The following is a 17,023-nucleotide window of genomic DNA, read 5'->3' on the forward strand; positions in this document are numbered from 1 at the left end:
AGGAAAAGTACATATTTCAATGGGCTTGGAATACACATAACCCTGAAACAGCCTTCGGAGAAAGTCTTTTTAACAGATTATCGCTAGGTATGAACCGCACTATCTTTCTACAAACCACGCAACCTATCTAATGCGAGTAACAATATATGAAATAATTGAAAAAAATTCTGCAAACAGGTTCACTTCATGAACATTGAAAAAGAAAACATCACACTTCTCAAAAATGAAAAAAAAAAAAAAACTGACTGCGCAAGAACTGCAGATACACAGCAGTAGGTCTTTGCTTAAGGTCAGATTATGGCGGCGCTGTGGGAGCTTTCATTAGAAAGGTGCATATAAGAAACGCGCTTAGGTGCGTCTTGTGTGTTCTACCTATGTCTCATTTTCTTGGTATCAGTGCCGCTGCTTGGACAATCATGTTAAGATCCCTGTATTTTTCAAAGGTAGCACAAACCACTGTACAAAAAGGAAAGGGAAAATATCCTCCCTGCTCTCTAGGTTTCCCTTCACTTTGTCCTTTTGTGCACCCCTATTGAACCAGGCTCGACACGTGAACACTAATCCCCGACACTCCCCCACTGCTTTCACAGAAAAACGGCGCCATTATTGAGCGCAGAAACACTGGCACACGCGAGCGCAGGATTTTTACATTTTGCAGGACGCCATCGGCTGCAGCAAGATGCCATTTGCTGCACTAAGTGCATAAGTAGAGGGTGATGATGAGATGTGTACGATAAAAAAAAGAGACATAGCAATACGTAGCACCAATTTATAAGCGTAATTTACTTCACAATATGCTGTGAAGCTGTCCATATGCAAACCATAATTTTGAAGTGCATGCTTGTTCTTTAACCTTCTAATTTTTTTTTCGTTCAAACTATATACGTTTATTTCTAAGCGAGAGTGTTCAGTCTTTTTTTGTGCTGTCAGTTTTGATAATTTTTAATATTTATCCTCATTTCTGAGTGTTTTTGTCACTGATTTCCTGCATTCAATTATAATTACTGTAAGACAGTTGCTGCATGTTTCTTTGTGATGTGCTTTATTTTGTTAGTTTTTACCAAACTTTTATAGCAAACATTTGACTTGTGAATGAACAGGAACCTATTCAGTGTAAGGACACCATCCTGTTTTTCTCTCCGTTTACATTTTTGTTTATGCAAGAAGCAAAATGTTTTGCAGCATACTTCAGCCGTATTTTCGTAGACAAATTGCAGACTGTGCGAAAGAGGATGTCTTATTTTTCAGGTTGTTGTAGCTACTGATTTTCCAAAGTGCGTCTAGTAAACAGAAACACCGTGGTTTCCGAAAAGCAACCGGCAGCTGTAATGACTTCCTATGGTTGCGTTTAACATGTTCTGCCTCTTGTTTTCCTGGTGTGAGAGACGCATCCCACACTATGAACGCAATACAATGTGCAAATGCTAGGTTTTTCAGGTTGTCAAACAGGCCCCAGATCCACGGAGCAAGGATTCTTGAGGAGGCGAAACTGCACTCGCTCGGGCGTGCTAATAAAGTCACGAAATCGGGCACAGCGCTCACTCACCCTCTGTTGTGAGAGTCCACTAGCGGAGAAGGAAAAATGCGCGCGTCGCTCTCATCGCGCTCTCCGACGAAGCTCGTCGGTTCAAGGCCATTCGTCGCCAATTCGCCGTTCGCGCTTCACACCCGAATGGATGTGTTTTTGTGCGTCCTCTCCGGCTCCAAATTATAACGCGACAGCGTTAAAGAGCTCGTTTTGCAGAAATACCGGTGTCGGCGTCGGTGAGGCTAGCAACTGAGAAGGCAATGCGCACGGGGCCCGATTACGCTATCGCGTTCTACTATTGAAGGCGAAGCTCAAGCGCACTCCAAATTTTTTCGGTAAATTAGCGAGAATAATGGCGTCACATACAGGAAAATTACCAGCGTGATATATTTTGTACAACGCAAAATCTATAATTTTTGATAACGTGAACTCAATGAGTTAGGTATAATTTATTTTAACGAATGATGGGACTTACCCTATATGCAGTCAATTCAGATTTAGGTTGTTGTGGAGGCGAAATGATGGAGGCAAAATGCTAAAGGCCCGTGTGTTTACATTTAGGTGCATGTTACAAAACAGTGCGGAAAGATTGAAGGCACGGCATCTCGTAACAACACTGGCCGTTTCGGTTTGTCAAGAAAAACTTCGCGAGCAAGCTCGCCATAATAGCGCCGCCCGTCAATGTCACTGTCCGAAAAGTGCTTCTCGCAAAAGTAGTCTCGAGGAATCAACTGTCGGTCTTTTCTTAGTACGGCGCGAGCTCACGCTTCCAACCTCAATGGGTCACTAGGAACTTTGAAGGTAATTACCTTCTCCTTGGAGGACGTGTACCCACTGCTGCAGTTCGGCACGAAACATTGCCACCCCATCCCGAAGAAGCACTAGTCGAAATCTGCAAAGCACTCTCCTTTGTCGCGGCGTGAAAAGCGCGCGCAAACATCAATGTGTCTGCGCCGCCAACGCAACGCACGAGAGCCACTGAGAGCTCTAAAGCTTTCCCTTCCAAGGCCACCTACGCATGCGCGCGCACAACATGCGAGCGAGCAGCAAGGGGTGTGTGCATGCGGCGGCAGATGTCTGCTCAGGGGCCACTACTAGCAATTCGCTTTAAGTGCTGTACGGCCTATAATTCTGGCAGTATCAATTAGTAAGTGCAGCTAAAATATCTGTTGTATCTACCGATTGACGTTACAGACAGAAATCTTAGAAATTTTACATTGTACGAGGTGCTATCACGATTTTTATGCGTCGCGTCCATAGGAGAGCACGTAAAAGATGCCAACAGGCCGAAAGCGTCATCTGTCGTGCTTCGGCGTAAACTGCATTCCGCTGCGACGCTACTGCACCGCTCTCGTGCGCTGCCGCGGCCTAGAGATTCTCCTCCTCAAATACTTCTTTCTTCGTGCCCCAGATCCAGAAAGCTGTTCGCGTGTGCTGTGCTGCAGTGGTATTTGTTATACATATATGCCAGCACATGTGTGCGATTTATTCCCCACAAAACGGGAGATGATAGCTAAGGAACCGACAAACCACAAACTATTTTTACTACACATCTTACGTACGAACAGCTTTGTGAATCTGCGCCCATAATTGCGTTTCAAACAAGCGCTTTGACGCATCACCTGTGGGTCGGGCGCGCCTTGCTCACTAATGGCAGCCGAGAGTGACAGGCAAGCAGGAAACGAAGCTGAGAGGAGGAGGAGAAGTTTGCGACATCTTTGAAAAATACAGGAACCTTAAATCATGTCAACTGTCAGCTCGGCCTTTTTCTCCTGCTGCACCACACGTGGGCATCAGAATTCTGGGTTTTGAGACTGTTTTGGAGTAATTCGGCACAATTTTTGCAATTTTTATGCTTTTGGAACAGCTTGGCGCAGGGAAACAAAATAGCACCAAACCTGCGCAATATGCACAGCTATTTCACCCCTGCATTATGTTGCTTTTTGTTTGTTTTTTCATTCTAGGAACAAAGCTGCAGTAAGTCATTACTAAAACAGCACTGGCAGACACCTATAGCTTGTCATATAGTTATGATTCGACCTACAAACCGCCTTCACAGGTATGATTAACAAGCAAACATCAAGCTTAGATTTACTTCTAACATAACTACCCACTGCAGCAGCTCAATGGCCGAGACTGCGCTGTTGAGCACATGGTTCCACCTTGAGCTCAAAACCAGAGCAGCCAATCGGGCCCAATGGGAAAACACTTGTGCAACACGCCCAGTGTGCCTACCATTAAGGAGACCCACATGACTGTTACCCACAGTCCCCCCTACTATGGCAAGCCTCATAAGAAGGTTGTGGTTTTGTTATGTATAACACCCCTGGACTTCATTTCTGTCCCCAATCCCAAGTTACTCTACCAGAACAGTGCATCAATCTATGCATAATAGAGACAGCCTATGCTTTAAAACACGTGAAACAGTCTAATGCTGACATAAAGTAGAACACACTGCAATTTGTCCAGAAAAGATGCATGCAAGGTCAGACAGAGGGGTTAGTATAAAGCTCTTAGCCATCTACCATACCATTGCTTCAGAAAATTTAGCACTCCAGCAAGCCTTTGGTACACCTAGTATACCAATCAATTTTAATGAAGCTGTGCCTTCAAAATATAATAAAAGAAAAAAAAAATGGCACCCTACCTACATCACTTTTCTCATTTCCTGAAAGAAAAAAAAAAATGGTACGGTACATAAAAGCAGCACGTCAATCTGAACTTGATGTGGCTAACTTACATCTTCATGCAAAGCATAAAACTTGCCATTTCATTAAATGAGTGTGCCCACAGTAATTTGTATGTACTTCATATGTATGTAGAGCTACAGCCCCTTCAGTCACATTGCAAAGCTGCCCCGTGATAATCTTATTGAGGCACCGCAAAGTTTTACGTACACAAGTTAATTTCTTTACTTGCATCATTTTCAAACAAAAGCACACATAACTGCACATATTAATTGGCTCCCCAATAAACTAACCAACCAAGCTGCCTAAAAAAAAAAAGCTCCTCTTTCAAATGCAACATGAACAGCAGAGCTATTTAGGACGCACGCTTGAACCTCTTTAAAATATAATTACCTCAGTGCATTCCCCGATAAGCGAACTGCAGCCCTAAACATTTGGTAATAACCTGTGCTAGGTACGTATTAATCAGTTTAGGTATCTTCAGATTTTTTATATTATTACTGTGACGATCATGCAAAGTCCAAAGACAAATATACACGGAGTAACTGCTTAATACATGCATGATTAGCAGTACACAAATAAGGCAGAATTTTTTTAGTAAATTATAACTGCGATCTGCTGTAAAATACACACATGTGCATTATTAAATCTGTCACTCTGATATGTATGCTGATGCTATGAACAGCCTACATCAACACGTGCTGTGTGTAAAGTAGGAGTCATTCCCAGAAATGCTTCAATGTGCAGATAAAGAAAGATTAGGGGTACTTTACTGATAAGTGTATTGATAGCACACCACTTATCAACCGTGCTATCAGTCGGTGAAGCAATGCAAAGACCAAGTCATTACACATGACACAGGGGCGGCGTTGAACCAGTTGACATCTATGTCCCTAGTGAAATGAAAACGCTTCACGAGTCTGCATGCACTACCTTGCTGCATGAAATTCATAAAGACATATCGGTTGATGATGCAATGATTAACAGTACTGGGCTTCTGTGCTAAAGGCTGTACATTCCATTCCTGAGGACTGCTACTTTTTCTTTGTCGTATTGCTATTTATTCTTATATATATATATATATATATATATATATATATATATATATATATATATATATATATATATATATATATATATATATATAATTTTTTGTACTAAAGGCACTGCCATGACAGACTATGTTCACGCATGGTTTTCCCATGCTTTGCCATCGACTCATGAATGTGTGCACATTACTGAATGGGACAGCTAAAATGTACAGAAAGCCCACATACACTGTTTGGTGAAATGAACAAAAAAAATGAGACACCCCACCTAATTCAGAATCCTCGTTACCTGTAACAAACAAAAAAAGAACAATGTGTGTGTGTGCCTGTTTGCGAAACAAGTGCATTAATTATGATTTAAAGTGATACATGTCAGTCTACAAGACTTGCAAGCTGCTGCTACATCTATTCAAAAGATATGTCCTTGCTTCAAGACTTGAAAGCTCGTATCAAAATCTGGAGAAACAAAGAGTACTTTATCATTTAATTACTTTACAGCCTATTTGCATTACATTCATACTGGTGAAATCTGTTTTCCTTACAACAAAGCTATCTTCAGAATATATTTCCACGTGCACCAAGACAAGTACAATAAGTCACACCACAGATTTTTCAACTTTCTAGTTCAAGAATCTTTTTGCAGTTTTTATATGTGAATCCAACTATTCCATCAATAAAAATCCTGTCGTTTTGTATTTAGCACTGATTGAAGGATGCTCTCTCATATATACAGGTATATAGGCAATGTCTACTGATAACTGGTTACAAAAAGCAGCAGCTGGGTACAGCACACTTTCATAGCCTCAGTGACAAGCTATGCCTAGAGCATCATTCCACCATCGCGTCCAGCTTGAAAAACAGGCTTAATGCTGGCAAACGCTTACAGTGTTTGCTCACAACCATTAAAACTGTCTATTACACTAGGTCATGAAATTCTGGCCAAAATGTCCATGAAGCGTGCTTGTTAGTATGAAAGAAGAGGATAACAGTTCACCGTTGTCGCATCAAATCAGCAACAACTTGTGCCCATACCCCAAACTGTTGCAAACTCGTCTTACTCATTTTCTTTGTTGTAGAAGATTCAGCAGGAACCTCGAACTCGTGGGTTTCTGGATCAAGCCCTTCCTCTTCCAAAGCCTTTAAAAAAAAAAGAAGAAAAATGTGCCAATCAGTTAGTGCGAAGTTCGCGGCAAAACAAGAAATTCTGGTGTGGGCCCAATGGGAGCCAAAGAATGCTATTCGCATACACATTCTGCGGAAGGACTACCAGTAACATATAGCCACCAAATATATTTATTGCTAAAAACAACCATATTGAAATGGCTACCATGTATAATGGTGTTGCATGTTATTACAATTGTGTATCAGCAAAATTTTTTTTTTCCTTTCCTTTTTGCCCTCACGTGTTATCAATTATGCTCTGTACATATGTAATATGGTATACAGTAAAAGCTCGTTAAGTCAAACTCCAAGGGAGCTATACAATTATTCGAATTAGCGGGCGGACGCTAGAATGAATGGACATCGCACCACACTACACGGGCAGAACCCAAACAAGCCACACCTGGACTCGTTATCGCAAAATAGGCGCTACTACACAGGTTTGTGGCAGGCGGTGTTGTACACATTCCTCTAAAACAGGAACCTGAGGCGAAATAAAGTTAGCAATTTAAAACTCAAATTGACCACCGCATACTATGCGAATTTGAACATCGCCGACAGCATATTATCTGGAGATGAAAAGCTGCTCCAAGATGAATATATTTCAAGTAGCACTGCACTGCAGTCTTTAAACGCAGAGTCAGGAGAGTGCGTTTCACAAGTAAAAATAGACCGTGCCGTACCAGCTTACGAACAACAGTCGCAACTTCTTATCACTTTCCAAAACGCTTCTCTTCCATTCAGCTTCTAAGCCAGGGGTCTCAACTCACCTCAGCGAGCAGGCCGCAGTAATGCAATTTAGCCCCACAAGGGCCACGACAGGGGAGAAAAAAACTGGGCATGGGAAAGGCATGAACAAGATGTAAGCTAACACTGCCATTTGAAAGAGGGCATTTGCCACATCTCGTACGTGGGTCATTTCTGAAGGGGATTTGACGTGCGATTCCAAAAACATACCAATACCGATCTCTATCCAGAACGACTAAAATCTGGAGACGCCAATTCTGAAGTATACTTTTTCTTCCACAGTTATGTTTCAGCTCATGGTGACCACATAGGGTGCCTCACAAAAAAAGTGCTTGAAAACAGTCCCGTCTGTGTATCTTGATTACACAAATAAGTTAAGCAGTATTGATCACAATAGACGAGAAAATAATACGGTTACGATTTAGCAAACTTAACCCCTGAACTGCTTTGGACGAGCAGAGCTCGTCCTGGCCAAACTGTCTCCAAAGTGCTTTGGAAGAGCAGAGCTCGTCCTAGCGGAATAGGTACTCCCCTCTAGCGTTCAGGATAAGAGGCGCTCTTCTACAGCTTAGATTGCGTGTAATCCACCAGATGGCAGCATTTACTTGACAATTTATTTTTCTCCTGCGGCAAGAGCGCGGTTTTTGTAGGAAAAGATGGCTTGCGGTGGCGGCCACCCATGCATAGCTGGCTCGTCAACACGAAAAAGAAGCTTTTCATTTTCGTCTTCTTCGAGTGATGATTATTCGGATACAGATGTTTATCTTGTGTCTGGAAGTGAAGACAGCGATGGCGGTGAATTGAGCATCTCCTCCGGTGCTGATGAAAACAGCTCGGAAGCCAACATCGCGAGTGCTCGCCAGTGGATCCTGCTTGATGCGGGCAATACTCCTGTGAAGCCTCCTCGCTTTCCATTCTTGGCCATTCCAGGCAAGGCTTTCAACTTGTCATCGCCAGATGACCTTATGGAATATATTCAGCAGTTTCTTCAAAAGTGCTGCATTTGCTCTCGGAAGAAAGGTTAAAACGGGAAGAAGTTGAAAAAGGAAACTCGCTTTTGGTGCGTTATTCCATGTTTTGATTTGACTAAGTATGTGGTACAAAAATTTTTTCAACATCGACCAGCTACTTTTTAGTACAATCATATTCAAAATCAGAAATGAAAAAAATAGGCACTTCTGGTTGGGAAATTTTCAAAGAAATTTGGGGGACGCTTAAGCTTCGCCTTTAAGAGTTGAACGCAATAGCGCACTTCGAACGCTACGAGCGTTTAACAGAATGCGCGCAATAAGGTGTGTGCCTTATGTAATGGGTAGCATGCTTTAAACCTGGAGCAATTATGTGCGAGAAACTTTTTCGAAGCTGCGATGCACCCACTACGTGGTCTTAAGGGAATACGCGCAGTAATGTGTGTGCCTTTTGTGATGGGTGGCTGTCTTTAAAGGGACACTAAAGGCAAATAACAATTTATGTCAGAGTGAAAGCCCAATGTATGACAACTTCTAAAACGGCAATATTATCAACAGCAGTGCCCTACTTACCGAGAAATTAAGCTAAATGTATCACATGATGAGCGCCACGGGTGGGACATTTTCGAAGTGATCCCGATGGCGTATGGAAGTCGGCCTACAATAAATCACTAGTAATCAAACTAGCAGCAGTAAAAAAAGAACATTCCGAGCATCAAAAGACGTAATGAAATGCTGTTTGTTCGTTTCCGCTTGATTCATGGAAAACAAAACCTCCGTGGCGTTGCCATGGGGAACGGCGCGCGTGGTTCAAAGGTTCCGTTTTCGCCGAACTGCGCCTCGCCTGTCTCAGTGGTAGTTTCGGAAACCGGTGTGTCTTTTCACTGGGTGCCGCGGAATGAACTCTTACGCTCAAAGTGGCTTAGTGTCATGCCATTGCGCCAGTGTGCTAAACAGTCAAAGCCTCTGCGTGTGTGCTCGCTGCACTTTCGTACTGAGGATTACAAGACCAACCGCAACTTGGTGAAGGCTTTGAATGTGCCCATCCGAGCAAGTCCTTGCCGCAGCGTTGCTACTGTGGGTCCCGCTACTTCCGCTCGGCTGCTACTAGTGTCGGCGGCCGCGCAGTAAAAGCGGGCAACGTTGTGCACGGCAGCAGTGACGTAGGAAAGTCGTATTTTCAGGCGGGAGATTTGAAGCGCGCTAACGCGATGCGGACCACTAAAAACGTGATTTTATTTCAAAATAAGCACTTCCTTGGCACAAAAGCAGCACTACGAGGTTTCTGGACCGCTATTTCAACATTCAACGTCGACTTAATATTTGCCTTTAGTGTCCCTTTAAACCACCAAGTCTTTATGATGTTGACGTGGTGTGACGCCCGATGGCAATGTACGCTTGTACCACGCAATATTACTGCCATATTACATCTCGGACTGTGACACCTGTATACTAGACGCGTATTTCTGGGAAGCATCAAAGTTACTTTCAGTGCAGCTCCAAGCAGAGCGGTGGCTGTGTGGTAGAACACCTGCTTGCCACGCAGACGGCCTGGGTTCGATTCTCACTTGGACCCAACATTTTTATTATTTATATTATTTGCAGCTTTTTCGATTTTTCGGTCACGTACAAGATGATGATTTTTCGCTCACAACCAACGGTGCTGACGCCGACGGCGGAATTTCTGCGATACGAGCTCTTTAACGCTATCGCGTTAAAAATGAAGCACTCAAGGGGTTAACACGTTGCCTTGATTCCTCGCTAACGCTTAGCTGCGACGAGAGTAGAAATACGCACATTAACTTCTTTTGTGGAGGCGATCCTCATGGTCGATCGCAGCTGTTCACCCTCAAACGAACTTGCTCACTTTTGGCAAGGAGAACAGTTGTTCGCACCAGTAGGTACTTCCTATGAGTCAGTGAACCTAACAGCCTGTTGACCTCACATCAGGCTATGGGGGGCCATTAGCTAAAAGTCCGCAGGCTGCGTGTTTGAGACCAGTGTTCTAAGCAAAAGTCCGTCGGCTACTTTGGATCACCTTTGCAGCTTGCCTTATGATAGGCTACGCTTGCGACATCGCAAGTTCGCAACAGTGGTGGCAGTTTACAGCAAGTCGAGGGTGCCACTGTACATAGCCTGCCCTTACTACAGTCTCCTAGGGCGACTGCTCTAACAAGGGGCCGAGCCGGCCTTAAACCCTTAAATGACATTTCATTCGTTGTCTCGTTTCCCCTGCACTGCTGTTGGGACATGGTCCACAACTCCACATTGTCATACTACGGTATGGAAGCCCACATGCGTATCCGGTGCGATGACCGTTCGCCGTAAGCTGGCACAGCACGGTTGAAGGGCATTCATGTGAGCAGCGAGCCTTAATGTTAAATATATGACGCTGTTTATTCTCCAAAACACGTTTATTTACATGGCTGAGTTAATGCAATTAAAATTAAAAGTCAGTAATTTCATTTACTTGTGTTTCTTCTGTCGCAACTCCATGAGCATCATTTCCAGCTTGCCTAAGATCTCCAATGCAGCGTTCGAATTCTCATCTGCTGAGAAATGCTGCTGCTTCATTGTTTTGCATCTCTAGTAAATTTGGTTTGGTTAGTTTCTGGAACACATTGTGATCACTCTGGGTCGACCTCTGTGAGGAGCAATGAAAACCAGGACCTCCCAGTTCGAATTAACTATTGGGGATACTGACGCTTTGGAATTATGGGGAGTTTTCCCCAATAGAAATACACAGGGCTGTGAAGGGATTGGGCGTCAGTTCGAATTAACTGACTTCAAATGAACAAGCGCTTGCTGTAAATAGTTTTCAAAGTGTTATAATGCCAGTAAATTATTTTTGTATCTATACTTATTGGTTTGCTATTTGATATGCTCTTTAAATACTCTATCTTGCATATTTTTGTAGTTTTTTTTCTCCAAACAAGTCATCAATTGCTATGCTCTGTACATGTTATGTTATGCAGTTTTTAAAGTGTTATAATGTTTGTAAAATATTTTTGTTTGAATGTGACATACTATTTCATAATTACATTTCAATGCATCCCAATTAGCATTAAGCTAGACATTCAGATGCGTTTCTACAATAATACATTTCTGTAAATTGTTTTATGTCAATAAATTCAAAATAAATTCAATATCCAATGCCACAGCGGTACATTCACCATCGCTCACCCACAAGTAACATTACAAAAATATATATAAATAAAATAAAGGCATTACGATTACCACCATAACATAGAACAGCAAAAGAACTCGCGATGTCCGCACAAATTAATCGCGAAATTGCGTCCAGGAATTCCACAATGCCGTTTATTTTTTTTCGAGTCTACGAAAGTCTAAGAAAAGCCATGTTCAAAGAATTCGTTTCTCGGAGCACGAAATCTACAAAGTAACGCTCGTGGAACTAGTGCCTCGCCCTTAGCCGAACTTCTGCGCATGTATTCCTTGCAGGCGCCAACGAGAAGACGTGGCATCTTCTTTCCCATCTGTTCGTACGCACGCTCCCAATTCCAACGAAAGCAAAAGTCATGAAAATGCCATTGTGCGTGCGTGGAAAGCAATCCAGCAGCTGCAGCCGCTCGCACACGAAAAAAAAAAAAAAAAAACTCGGCAATAAATCAATTGCTTACAGACTGCAGTTAGAACCGTAACTTCAAACCAGCACAGCCGAATGCTAATTGTCCCTCCCTCTGAGCAAAAACGCACTTATATATAATGCGCGTGCTGGTAAATGTCGCGTACAGCACCCAAACACGCACTTGAGACGGCCGCGCAGGAAGCGAAGCGATGTAGGCCTAGTGCCAACCAGGAAGCAGTCCGCTTTGAGGAAGCGCATAAGTGGTTACCTTTGAAAGGCGCTCAACCAGGGCAGTTTTACTGCCGCTCTTGTCCAACTCGCGTCCTTCGAGTTCGGCTCTTAGCTGGACAACTTTGAGCTCGCCAATTTTGCTCTTCACGGTCGCACTTCCATCGCCTGCCGACGCCATTTTAGAATGAAGAAGCGATAAGAACGTCGGAATCGGATCATGCTGCCACGCATTGGCCCACGGGATTAGACAGGATGACCGGATATTGCTGACGGAACCAATAAGCGGTTTATCAAGTCGTGACGTGTTTCCGGCTATATGCTAGATTTGAATAATTCGCATAAAACAAAACATAAATAGGCTCAGAAATGCACCGCTTCGTACAAAATTATGTTAACAATAAACATATTATAAAACGGTAAACAAATAATGGTGTGAATCCGTAGACAAATGAGATGTATTGACGGATACCGATCTCGGAAGCGTCTACAGCATAACGCGCATGTTGCGCGTGCGTGCGGTCTTGTGGGGCCAGTGTGGGCGCATCGTGCGTGCTCTTTGAGGACCGCAAGTTGACAAAGTTCACAAGCCGCAACACAGAACAGTGTAACGTAAAATATTCATAGTGGTTTGTCTTCTCCATCTGAGCCAAGATGCACATTTTCGCCTTGACCGCAAGACTGTCAAATTTGAGGTACGAGAGCAATGTGTACACGACGTGAAGGACATTTTCGAAGTCCTCGTTCCTCTCTTTTCCCAGGTTAGCGGCGATCCCACAGCGATTTCTGCAGCCTGGTGCCGTTGCGTTGAGGAATTTGCACACCACGGCCCAGCTTGGGTAAGTCGCGATGCTGCATAGAGCGAAGCCGCAGCTCTTAATGCGAACGAATTATCGCAGCGCGGAGCCGCTTAAAAAGAAGAAGCGACTGGACCCGGCCATTCTGCGCATGAGGGAAGAACGGAAGAAACGAAGGATTGAAAAGGGTATACGCCAGCTCAAGAAGCATGCCAAAAAGTACAAACCCATCGAAGAGCAGGAGGTAGCCCCGAAACTGCAAAAAGAGCTAGGGTGAGTGTTGAACAGTTGCATGCATCCACAGTTGCTTTAGCCGTGTTGATGCATTCCTCATGCGGCAAGCGTTGTGGCTTATTTGATTAAATCAAGCTACAGCGATCTGTGAAGTTTCGTTACCGCGATACCTCAACGCTGTAGGCTGTCATGCCACGTTTCGCTTATTTGACGTACTTGTTGTGACGGTGACTTAGGTTATCACGTTGCTTCCGTAAGTTTCTAACGTATACTCTAGAACCTCATTAAAATATTTTGAGTAACCTCAATAGTGAACGTAAGATCCGGGAAAGCGTAACATCCGACAGCGCATGTGGCAGCACTGTGCAGACAAAAAAAAAAAAAAAACTACTCTTACATAAAACCTTATTTTACAAGCCTTCCTTTCTTTCTTTTTTTAGTGCACTCAAAGCCGCAAATCACTTATAACTTCGTACTAGAATGAATGCAAGAAAAACTATTAATGAGCTTTTCGGCGCTACGCCAGAAGGAAGTGGTCCCCCCTTCACGGGAATCCATACGAGTCTCTCGCCACCTGGCCCCTGGTAAGGAACCGCAGCTGGTCTTCCAGGGCGGGGCTGGACAGAAAGAGGTGCCATGCCTGAAGGAAGGGCGGAGCTCGGTGGCCTTCTCTTTTTTTTTTCTTTCTCACTCACTCTTTGTCTTTATTTCCTTCTTCGATTTCTTTCTCTCTCTTTTTCTCTTCCTGTCTAGCTCTCAGTTTTTCGTGTCTGTTTCTTTCTTTCTTTCACTTTCGGTCTTGCTTTCTGTTTCTTTCTCTCCATTTTGCGTATCTGTTTCGTTCTTTATCTTTCTCCGTTTTTCTGTCTTTATTTCTCTTTATTTTTCTCTTTCTTTCTATTACTTTCTCTCTCGTCTTTCTTTCTCTCTCTCTTTCACGTGTTTCCTGTGCTACACTTTGCCGAGCAGAGTTTTTGTTTAACGCCCGCACATGCTGTACTCGGCAGTGGGTCTATAGTGGGGCTTGCCCAATTCCTGTGGTGCATACCCACCTGTGGTTTTCTGCGGACATCAAAGTTTTTACGGAACTTGAATCACTTCTCTAGCTACAATAGCCTCTTTTAAAGCACTCTCAGCCTTTCTTCAGTTTTCATGCTATGCATGCCATTGAAGGTCGCAGGGAAGTGTCCACCGTGTATGGGACCAACCCTTATACCTTTAACCTCTTCAGCGGCAATTTTTCTGCACTGTGACCACTTTTTATTGGCAACATGCAGTACCTAACATAGTAGCCATGGGCACTGTCACACTCATTGGCTGTAATGGACCTTTTTCACGATAGGTAGAACGCCCCTATCGACGAGAGCCAAAAGCAAATACGGTGGCTTTCCGGTCGACGCGACAGCGTGGGAGCTTGTGCGTTCCTTTGCTCCCATGGCCTCAGAGACTGCGCGCCGGCAGGTTTCGGAGGCCGTGCGCCACCAAAAATGTTTCGGGGTGGCGCCGTCGAAGTATTTCTGGTGCGCATGCGCAGAAAGTGCCCGTGAAAAAGGTCCATTGTGGAGAGGAACCTACAACACGGGGAGCTACAATTGGCCTGCGCTCTAGATTTCAGGATGCAAAACTTGTACAGTCAGTTTCCGTTAGTTCGACCCTAGCAGAACCGCAAGGTTTGGTTTTATTATCTGAAAATGAAGTTTATAAATGCTTTTTTTATTGCTTTTTATTTTGGTAATGTCTTTTTGCTTTTTGGCATTGAAATGTGATTGAAATAGCATGCAGTAGAAATGTCTTGTTGCTTCCTGGTATTGAAATGTGATTAATAAATAATGCAGTAGAAATGTCTTTTTGCTTACTGGTATTGAAATGTGAATAATAAAGCATGCGGTGGAAAACATCAACATGTTTAAATCTGTCATTGTGATTGGCCTACAGACCACAACACTGTCTTTGGTACAAACTCAAGATACAAAAGCAGTAGCATTGTTTGCTGAATTTCCCATGTTGCTGCACGTGTGAAAGGGTGCTGGTGTAAATAAAATATAACTGAAGCAGCGCTTTGTTATGTTAAAAAGAGATTAGTTTTCTTTCCATAGTAATGTATGGTTTCTTGCCAAGATTTTCTAGTGCATTCAAATTGGGAAAACAGTCTGATTACCGATTCAACTGTGTACTATTGGTAAAATCTTGTATATGCAACTGTATCAAGTTCACTGCTGCTTGCACTTCAGCTGTGCACAGAGGTTTGTGCAATGTCCTCATGCCATCATTGTGGCCACAGTTGCATTTCTGTTTAACTGCTATATGCACATGTGTTTTGAGAGTGTGTCTTTATCAATCCACACTTGTCATTCAATTTCAAGCTTTTACTCGGGAGTCGGTCATGATTGTGAGCAATGGCCCAGCGACTGATAGAGTGTGGCCCAAAGCCGCAGGGGAGAATGAGCAGTCTTTCATGTGAAAATGTGGGCTTCCTGCCACATGCAGTAGAATAATGTTTGGCTTGCATGTTCATGGCAGCACTGTCTGCAATTCATGATCATTTTCTTACTATGTTCATAAAGCTTTAATTCTCAAAACCGCAATGATAGTGCTTAGCATAGCACGAGGACAACGTGACACTTCACACCTTGCAGCCTGGAACTTGATGACTGGGTGAAAACAAGTACTATTCTCTACAGGCAGCTTCTCTAAACACAGAAACGTGGTGATGCTGCCCACGGCACATACGGCAGTGACTGTATTCTCACATCTTTGATGGTAATGCACTTCACTGCAGATTAAGGCACAGGGCTCTGCCTGTCTTGGATCATGAAACGTGTCAGCTGCGAGAAGCGATGCAGCGCGCTTGGAGCATTTATTGCATGCGGAAGCATCAGAACGAAGCTGCCATGCTGGAACGCATCGTGTCAACACAGGAGAAGGCTCTGGAGATGCTGAAGGAGGCCTCTGAAGACTTATACAGTGCAGCCATTCAGGTGAGTTACCGATACCTGTTTAAGCTAGCATTCACACCGGCAAGTTGGAGAGGTCGCAATATCAACTTGGACTGAAATTGTCACCTTAGTTTGAAAGTGGCCATTCCAGGTTAGCCATTGGCTGCTTGATTTTTCTGCTCTACAACTCGTGTCGTAAAACTGCTGAACCAATTGACAGTGCTGGATCACTGTACTTTCATCTGTGATTGCAATCTGTTCTATAGTGTTTGCATGCATACATCTGTGCACAATACTATACGTGATCATCAATGCGTAGCGTCCTTCTCCAATCTGCTTATTTTTCTCTCTTTATAGACTGACAATGGCTTGTTTCCTGCTCAGTTCAAGGCAATAGTTTCTACTCCTCCAATCAAGAATTATGAACCGCCTGATGGGAAGTATGTTGACACTACAAAGAAGTGGAGACCCTGAAGTGTACAGCTGCTTGTTGAAATAGATTTATCCCAATAAATAGTTACCCCCTGCATTTGGTTTAATTGCAGCTATTACATGCAGTGATTGCTTGGTGGTGCTGCCACTCTGTTTCTGAGCAGAAGCAACTAGTGACCTATGAAACCTGGAAAAGTTATGAAATTCTTTAGTTTATTTAGTTAATTATGAAAATGACTGAATAATTACTATCCACATTGAACGTTCATGAAGGTTGGTGACCCCACAATTATAACAAGGGAATTTATTCATAAATCATAGTGAGGCCCTGGCACCTGGCTAAGCTAGACTCCTGTATGTGTTTTCTACCACAGTAGGCTTTTATAAAAGAAGCTTGCTGTACGAGAAACATCAGCGCTTTGCAGTGAAGCATATTGATAGCAGCAGGGGCAAACATTGTGTATGCCGACGAGTAACCGAAAGCTTTAGTTCACTGAAAATCAGTGAGAAAAAGAGTCCCGCTGATGTGACATTCAGGCAAACAGCATCAAACAAACTGATGTATAGCAGCCCACCCATGTATGGCAGGGTAACAATTTTGGAATCCTTTAGCTCGGTTCAGCTTCTCATCACCAAGTGGACTCGTATTTGCAAAAAAGATTGCTGT

General features: G+C 43.4%; 2 protein-coding genes across 7 annotated transcripts in view; one reads left to right on the forward strand and one right to left on the reverse strand.

Annotated features, from left to right (window-relative positions):
- Positions 1 to 12,209, reverse strand: part of LOC119393767 (SAFB-like transcription modulator) — a 45,115-nt gene extending 32,906 nt beyond the window's left edge. The window contains exons 1-4 of one of the 3 annotated variants that reach the window (XM_037660913.2): positions 11,998 to 12,209; positions 6,323 to 6,401; positions 5,533 to 5,553; positions 4,176 to 4,196 (exon numbers count right to left, since the gene is read on the reverse strand). In XM_037660913.2, the coding sequence (XP_037516841.1) occupies positions 4,176 to 4,196; positions 5,533 to 5,553; positions 6,323 to 6,401; positions 11,998 to 12,138 (262 nt within the window). In that variant the 5' untranslated portion in view covers positions 12,139 to 12,209. The remainder of the gene's footprint in view (positions 1 to 4,175; positions 4,197 to 5,532; positions 5,554 to 6,322; positions 6,402 to 11,997) is intronic. The other 2 variants (XM_037660916.2, XM_037660917.2) reach the window with 2 other exon arrangements.
- A 261-nt stretch (positions 12,210 to 12,470) lies between these two features.
- Positions 12,471 to 17,023, forward strand: part of LOC119393777 (39S ribosomal protein L40, mitochondrial) — a 149,324-nt gene continuing 144,771 nt past the window's right edge. Inside the window, exons 1-5 of one of the 4 annotated variants that reach the window (XM_037660918.2) lie at positions 12,475 to 12,652; positions 12,719 to 12,796; positions 12,857 to 13,027; positions 15,768 to 15,966; positions 16,282 to 16,453. In XM_037660918.2, coding sequence (XP_037516846.1) covers positions 12,612 to 12,652; positions 12,719 to 12,796; positions 12,857 to 13,027; positions 15,768 to 15,966; positions 16,282 to 16,398 — 606 coding nt within the window. In that variant the 5' untranslated portion in view covers positions 12,475 to 12,611 and the 3' untranslated portion in view covers positions 16,399 to 16,453. Of the gene's footprint in view, positions 12,653 to 12,718; positions 12,797 to 12,856; positions 13,028 to 15,767; positions 15,967 to 16,281; positions 16,454 to 17,023 lie in introns of those variants that run through there. The other 3 variants (XM_049416354.1, XM_049416353.1, XM_049416356.1) reach the window with 3 other exon arrangements.

This window comes from Rhipicephalus sanguineus, chromosome 5 (genome assembly GCF_013339695.2).
Source record: "Rhipicephalus sanguineus isolate Rsan-2018 chromosome 5, BIME_Rsan_1.4, whole genome shotgun sequence".
NCBI lineage: Eukaryota > Metazoa > Arthropoda > Arachnida > Ixodida > Ixodidae > Rhipicephalus > Rhipicephalus sanguineus.